This window comes from Cynoglossus semilaevis, chromosome Z (genome assembly GCF_000523025.1).
Source record: "Cynoglossus semilaevis isolate Cse_v1.0 chromosome Z, Cse_v1.0, whole genome shotgun sequence".
Taxonomy (NCBI): domain Eukaryota; kingdom Metazoa; phylum Chordata; class Actinopteri; order Pleuronectiformes; family Cynoglossidae; genus Cynoglossus; species Cynoglossus semilaevis.
Window position 1 is genome coordinate 21,039,040 of NC_024328.1, and position 8,322 is coordinate 21,047,361.

The window sequence follows — 8,322 nt, forward strand, 5'->3', positions numbered from 1 at the left end:
CAGCAGGAAGAGCCAAAAAAGTAACATATTTTAAAATGTATATCTGTGAGAGCCATACATTTTTTTAAAATCTGAATACAACTGAATGTATGGATTTTTAAACCATACCAATAATTTTATAAGTATAATACGTTTCTGAACTATTAGAAAAGTTATTAAAATTATTTTTTTAAAAATTAATAATGAGGGAGCACATGCAGATAGCTGGAGTCAGAGTAAAAGATACAGAGAACAGGGCAATATGGAAATTAGTGATTCGCTGTGGCAACCCCTGAAAAAAGTGACAAAGCCAAAAGGAAAAGAAGAAGAAGAACGTTGTTATACTAGCCATACATAAAATACTTATTAATATGACTTCTGGTGCTGCATGGTTTTGATGCGACTTTGCTCCTGGGCAAAAAACTTAATGTATGGATTAAAATGTGTAACAGAGTTATAAATATATGGTTCCATTTGCCATACAACAGAGTTTATATATAAAATAAAAAAAAAATTATCCTACGGTCATTAAATGCCCCTGCTGATTAGAGTCGTGAACCCCGGGGAGCAACAGTCTGGCTCTGCTGTCCTTATGGTAGGTGCACATTGGTGATGCGAAGACCGACTCTTTTTACTGATTCAGATCTTTGACTCTCGAACAGTAAAATGAACCGAGTCGTGAACGGATTTTGACCCGAGCTCTCTGTCCCGTGACTAATGACACAAATTCGCGAGAACGAAGCGAAAGGCTGTCTTTGTGAACGAATCACATAGAGTGATTCGTTCATAGTAACAGATTAGTTCACAGTGTAAGATTAGTCCACAGTGAAAGATTAGTTCACAGAGAGTGATTCGTTCATAGTGAAAGATTTGTTCACAGAGAGTGCTTCGTTTATAGTGAAATATTAGTTCACAGTGAAAGATTAGTTCACAGTAATGATGGGAAGACCGACTCTTTTTATTGATTTGAATTTGAGTCTCGACCAGTAAAATGTTTTACAGCAGGTTGCGCTTTAGCCCTATTGTGGGCGTTGTAAAGAAGGTTGTGGTTCTCCGACACTAAATACTCAAGGCAACATGGTTTGCTCCGCTGACAGATTCGTTCGCGGGGAAAGATTAGTTCACAGCGAAAGATTAGTTCACAGAGAATGATTCGTTCACAGCGAAAGATTAGTTCACAGCGAAATATTAGTTCACAGTGAAAGATTAGTTCACAGAGAGTGATTCGTTTGCAATGAAATATTAGTTCACAGCGAAAGATTAGTTTACAGCGAAAGGTTATTTTGCGGCGAAAGATTAGTTCACAGAGAATGATTCGTTCACAGCGAAATATTAGTTCACAGAAAGTGATTCGTTTGCAATGAAAGATTACTTCAGAGCGAAATATTAGTTCACAGTAAAAGATTAGTTCACAGAGAGTGATTCGTTTGAAATGAAAGATTAGTTCACAGCGAAGGATTAGTTTACAGCGAAAGGTTATTTCGCAGCGAAAGATTAGTTCACAGAGAATGATTAGTTCACAGCGAAAGATTAGTTCACGGCGAAAAATTAGTTCACAGCGAAAGATTAGTTCACAGTGAAAGATTAGTTCACAGTGAAAGATTAGTTCGCATTGAGTGATTTGTGAGTTCAATATGAACAAATGTTTCATATGACTCGGGTGTCACGAGTCATATGAAAGATTCGTTCATTTTGAATGAATCACTTGCGAACGATACATCACTAGTTCACAGCGAAAGATTAGTTCACAGAGAGTGATTTGTGATTTGAACCTGTTACACGTGGGCCGGGTCCCAAAGAATGTATTGTATATCTCAGTTACTGTAAACCAGGGGTGTCATACAGCCCACAGGGGAGTTCAATCCAGCCCGCTTGATGAATTTTAAAAGCAAAAAAAGCACTTCATGTTTATGATGTTTTGTAAAATTATATTTCCTTAAATTTGAAGATTCAAAAATCAAGACTTGTACTTCTTTGCATAAAAAAGGGAAAACATGGGCTTATTATTATTTGTAGGTAATGTTGATGTCCAGATCACTTGACATCTAATTAGGCTGAACCAAAATGAGTTTGACACCTTTGCTGTTAAATGTTTAAGTACCTAATACACACCTTAAGACCGAAACAAACATTATAGAAAAAGTGATTGAATGTAAATAAAAATTTATCTATTCATGCATCTTCTCTTCCCCTATTTATTTTTGGACAGTTCCTTACCCTTTCCCCAACCCTTTCCTTTTCCTCTTCTGCTGGTTTCCCCTCACAGCTTCAGGGTTTGGATTCCAAGAATCCCTGCTGAGTGCTTAAAAAACATGCACAAACCAACATTTTATCCTCAGGCTCAGGCTCTTGTTGTGTTCACACCCCACTTATTCCCTTCTCACTAGGATATTGCTGAAATGCATGCTTATTCAGCATTACAATTTTTGTTGTTGTTTTTTTTTTAGCAAAGATAGAGCTGCCATGTTAGATCTTCCTTATTGCCCATGCATTCAGACTATTCTGCACATTTGTGGTCCAAGAGTTTTTGTCTATTGATGTCTTCCATTTTGGTGTATTTGTTTCACCAGGGTTTTGCATAAACAGAAATAAATAATATTAAGAATGTCAGGGAACAAATTGTCACCTAAATAGCAAGACCACGCATTTTATGCTAATTGTTCCAACCACCAAAAAAGCTTTCCCGGGGGACGCATTTGTCTGTGTATATATAGTGTCAGTATTTGTGTTTGCTCATGTCACCACCTCCTCCTCAGTCTCTAAAACAGAAGCAAAGAAATATTTAGCTTTCTGTCTGCTGTACCATGCAAACACTATCACTGCATGCACAAAGTATCTTATTGGTAAAGCCATACTAAAGCCTTGCTTTGCTTCTTTACACTGTACAGTGTGAAATATAATGATGTCATGCCTGCATGGACATCTCCCATTCTCTGTTCTGCTGCTCTGCCTGTTTTTCTCATCATCCTCTTTATTTTTCCTCTCCTCTAAATGTGCTTATCAACAACTTACACATGTCTCACTTGGCATAGATTTGAGTTTTTACTCCTCTCCTTTCACAAGCCTTCCTACATAGCCTTAAAAAGATATCCATCATCTATCCACTCACTGATCTCTTATCATTCCTTGTTCTTTTCCCTCGCTCTCAAGAGACAATTTTGCGCAACAGTTTCGTCATGCTCTTCACTCACATCATGCTTTCTCTCATTCCTCTTTCACTTACGTCCCTTAACTGAGATATGGTTCCAATAGAGCAGCTCATCACTAACAGGTTGAGGTTCAAATATCCCTCTAAGTGATTTGGATTTGTGGAGATTTGACTAATGTGTCCTTTTTACTCTGTCAGCCACAACCAACAAGTGTGCAGAGTGTGCGGTTTATCAAGTCATGTCCTCCCACAAATGGCAAATACACACAGTACAAGGGCTGTCAAACACTTAAATTTTATCTGATTAATCAGAGGGTATTGGTGGATTAATTGTTACAAACAGTAATTCTAATTTAGTATGGTTAATCATGATTGACCTTTCATTTCTGAACATAATGAAAACCATTTTTTTCTACTGTATATGTTGTTGAATCAAAAGGACAAATAATAGCATTTTATTTGTTGCTATTTAATTTAATTTAGCTTCATAGACTTTCAAAAGTTCTATGAAAACAATATTAATATTTCTACAGTCCCTTAAAATTAATATGACATTTGTCTCAATCACTTTGTCAGCGCTAGACTCATTAACTGCTATGAGGTCAATGAGGCTGGTCTGATATTTGGGAATAGCTTTATAATCTACTGCTATGGGTCCTCTACAAGACATAACAATGTTTGTTTGTTTGTTTGTTTGTTTGTTTGTTTTACTTTACATAAATGGCAGTTCTTAACCAAAACCAATACCTTGCATGACACTTACCTTTGAGTTTTTTAATACTGTAATTTCCGGGTGATTAAGCGCACCTGAATATAAGCCACACCCACTAAGGAAAGTGAACTACTTGTCATTGTGACACAGCACACACAACGAAATGTGGCCTCTGCTTTTAACCCATCACCAAAGTGAACAGTGGGCTGCTTTAAGTGCCCAATGTTGTGGAATCAAACCTGAAGCCTTCTGGACCCAAGTCTGCTTCCTTAACCACTAAGCCACAACTGCCACTAAATTTAAAAAAAAAAAATAATAATAATTGTACATATATAGGCCACACGTTTCTATAAACCACAGTTGTCCTTGCTGTAACATGGGATATTTACAGAGAAAGATGTTTTTTTCACTTTTAATTAAATAAATACTTTTTTTCTGAACAGTGCCTGTAACATGGCTGGTTACACGTTAGCTCTTTCCTGCTTCGGAGCTCCAACTGTAGTTGGAATGCACAGGGGACACTTTGTAATCTGCTCCAGGGCCGAAGCTAACATTAGCTCCAACAATAACAAAAAAAAAAAATAATAATAATAATAACATTATGCATGGGCATAAGAATTAATTACAATTAATCTAGCTCCAGTTTAGCCACACTTTATTGTACCCAATGTATTTTTATCTGCGTAAAAATATACATAGACAAGGATTATATGAGAACTGCATAATGAATTAAACAGTACATAAAGGATTAAATGGTAATATGTCCAATTATGCCTTCGGGATCATTCAAACGCTAACACTTGACATAATGTGTAAGTCAATATTACCTAAAATCTTTGTCAAGTATTCACTTTTGGTTTAATGGAGGTGTGGTGCTAATAAAACTGTGACATTCCAAAAAGCTTCACACTTTACTTGTAAACGCTCTCTCTGTGATCCTTTTGTTGTTGGCTGAAAGCAAAACAAAACAAATCACCCAAATGCCAGCAGTGTTATTATCTCCAAGTGGTACTCTTCGCATTTGCTCAACAACAGGAACTTGTCACTTTTGACATGTTTTTATATACATCACGTTTACAGTACAAGACATTTGAGGGGGGCTAATAGCAAGGTGAGGAAGTTAAAAGAGAGTACAAAAGAAGGGGAGAAAGAGAAGAAGAGCAAGAAAGGGAAACACAGGGGAAGAGCGATAGAGGGAGAGGAGAAAACAAACGTGTTCTTGGTGTCCGGAATGCACCAGTAGAGCTGAAAATAGGGACGGAGACAGTGGCACCACAGCTTCATTTGAGAGGACACACTTGGCTGTCTGTTCTATAAAGGACTCTCCTTGTAAAGAAGCAACGCCTTTTGGGAACATTGCTATCATCTTAAAAGGCCATCGCTCGTGTGTGTGTGGTATCTGTATCTGTGTGGTTGAATCAAGAGTGTGAAAATGTTCAGTCCTGAGATGGAAATTCTTAAAGTATTGGATCTTATTTTGGATTCGAAAAGAAGAATATGTGACCATTTAAAAAGATCCAGATCCAGAGAAGAGAAAATCATACTTGTAGTAGTATTTATATAAATATACAAGTATCAATATATAATGTTGGTAGCATCAATAATTGACAAATACTTTATGGGGTTTTTGTAGTATACTTCAGGAGCTAGAAAGTGGTTTTCAAAGTAAGGGCCTCCAGGAGGTACTAAGGGGGACCTCCTGTGAAAGCTGCAACTTTGGAATGACAACGTCATAAACTCTGTACACCTGGCAGTTTGTACATCTGTTAGCAAGCTGCTCAGCTCCTCAAGTTAGCGTGTAGCTAGCTAGCACATGCTTATGAATAATTCCCTTATGCTAAACAGATGTAATAGTTATTGAATAGTGAATAAAAGTAAGAGAGCACACCAAGTTGATGTTGTCTTCAAATAATTTGTTGTGTTATCTATACTACTTTATTATTGTGCTGTTGACCTGGCTTTAACACAATTTACCGTCTATTCTGAAAATTCTGACTGAGTGTGTATTGGGCATAAATTATTTATTCCAATTAGTAATTAATGTCTTGCCCAGGGAGGACTTTCATCCAACCTCTATGTAGGAAAAATACCTGCTGTCTCTAATGTCCTAAAGCCATTCTTATGGTGTACTGCGCTGCTGTAATTATGGTATATATTGCGTTGACATGAACTGGTACTTCCACATGTAGGAAGGCCACATTAGCCACTACTCAATATTTATCCAACTTGAACTGTGCAATATTGAGCTCTACTACTTATGACATATTCAATACTCTGATAAAAGGCTGCAATATCTCAGAGGATTTGAGCCAGGCTTTCGGGGATGCATTGCAACACAACCCCACTGTAGGAACGTCTTTGGAAATCAATGCATAAAACCCATTAATTGCATTCATTGACCACAATGAGTGCAATGGGACACCACCCAATGTGATATGATAACTAGGAAAATACTAGGAAAAGATAGCATCCTGATGACATTGTAGTATAGCTGCAGTCAATATGTCAATATGTGATGTTTAAGTATGAATCAGAGCACAGCAGTGACTGACAGTCTGACACTTTGAAAAATGATGGTGAAATGTCAGGTGAATAAAATCTAGTGAACTTGCACATACGTGAAATGTGGCAAACCAATATTTCAATATACAGGAGCCATTAATATGTTAAGAAGCAGAGTTTTAGTCAATAAAAAAGAACACAGAATACTTCCCCCATAATGTAGGAGTTCATGGACTAAAGAGAAGGAGGGGGAGAAGCAGAAACAGAAATGAAACACCACACACACACACACACACACACACAGACAGACTGATGTGCCACCAGCATTGAGATTTTTAATGATGCATGGCCACAGGTGGGCCTGTTTCTGTGCATTTGAATAATCACCCACATCCATGTCTGCCTATGCTCTGCATTTTTATTTGCCAGACATGGACAGCAGTCTCTCTGACAGACCATATACCTGACAGCTCCCCATGGATCTTGATGTGCTGATATTGGTGTCAGACAGAGTCCATATTTAAAAAAATGATGGAGTACAAACGACAGCATTCCCTTACCAAAATCAGAGTCGTAGAAGAGGATGAACTTCTGCCAGCTGTACTCAGAAACCACTTGCATGATGATCTCATTAAGATAGACAGGGGGGCGCACCATTAGAGTGTAGTCATCTGATCCCGGGATGCGACTGGTGGGTGGGCATGCAGAGCGGGGTGTTCCTGCTGTGGAGCGCTGGATGAAGAGGTGGGGGATGTGCATGGCATCAGCCAAGGTCTGAAGGCTGCCTGCCGACATGCAGCCTATTGAACTGACCAGGGCCAAGATACCACGGTTCATCAGCTCACAGGCTGGATGGAAGAAATAGGGAGAGACAGTAGAGAAGTAGTAGAAGAAGAGAGAGAAAGGTAGAGGAAAAACAGACGAGAAACTTGTTAATTGTTTTGAAAGAAACAATGATTATTCTATTGACTCATTTATGCGAAAAAGGCAGCATAGGTGGAAATGCATGTTTGTAGAGATAATTATTTTCATTTTACAGGTCACACTGCAACATCAAGATTGTATATATGAATCTATATAGGTGGTTTATGACATACATTCACATGAGTCATTATAAAACTTGGCCAACTACTTTTTTCAGTGTCACTGCCACAGATTAAAAACAACACTAACACCAAGAGGACTTTTTATTCACATGACACAGCATCACAGACAAAAGATAAGGATTCATCTATCTGAACTTCTTTATTAAACAAAAAACACTTTAAAAAAGTAACAGTAATAAAGCATAATTGACTGAAATGCACAAGATTTACACATACTTCAAAAATTCCAGTGGAATTTGCAGTGGAATCTATATATATATAAATATATCTCTTATCATTCAATATGGCGTTAAGCACATTGCAGAGCGTTTTCCTCTATAAAATACGTTTCCCCCTAACAAACGGTTCATTTCTGGCTATTGAACCAAAGACATACCTAAATTCTCCAGTATGTCAAGATGTGTGATAGTCGGCATACTGACCAACTTCCAAGCCACCTCCCTCTGCTGACACAGAATAGTATAATAAAATACATAAAATTGAAAAAAAAAACTGGTTTGCTGTCTGAATGCTCTTCAGTTCTCAGACAGATGTATGTGATTCATTAATTTTTCCTTTTTTCCCTTCTCAATTTTAAAGGCCTACTGTGGTGTCAGAAATATCTTTAACTTCTACCATCCACACCAGCTGCTGTGATCCCCCTATTGTTCAAAACAAGCCCCCTGAGTTGTCACTTTTCAGCTGCAATTTTTTCAGTATACTGTCTTAGAGTGATTTTTATTTTAGTTACCTAACAGTACAGCAGTAACGCTGTGCACTTCCCTCCTCCTCCCACAGTTTCTTTTTAAACATCTCTTCTCACCTTTTCCATTTTACCCACTATATTCAGCCATGAGATTAGCGTGCACATAATAAATAATTGTGACCCATTTAGG

The 8,322-nt window shown here is 37.7% G+C and overlaps 1 protein-coding gene across 3 annotated transcripts in view; it reads right to left on the reverse strand.

Annotated features, from left to right (window-relative positions):
- grid2 (glutamate receptor, ionotropic, delta 2) overlaps window positions 1–7,474 on the reverse strand; it is a 254,308-nt gene extending 246,834 nt beyond the window's left edge. For all 3 annotated transcript variants that reach the window (XM_008336887.3, XM_025053042.1, XM_017043061.2), the window contains exon 1: window positions 6,902–7,474. In XM_008336887.3, coding sequence (XP_008335109.1) covers window positions 6,902–7,178 — 277 coding nt within the window. In that variant the 5' untranslated portion in view covers window positions 7,179–7,474. The remainder of the gene's footprint in view (window positions 1–6,901) is intronic.
- Between the last annotated feature and the right edge of the window lie 848 nt (window positions 7,475–8,322).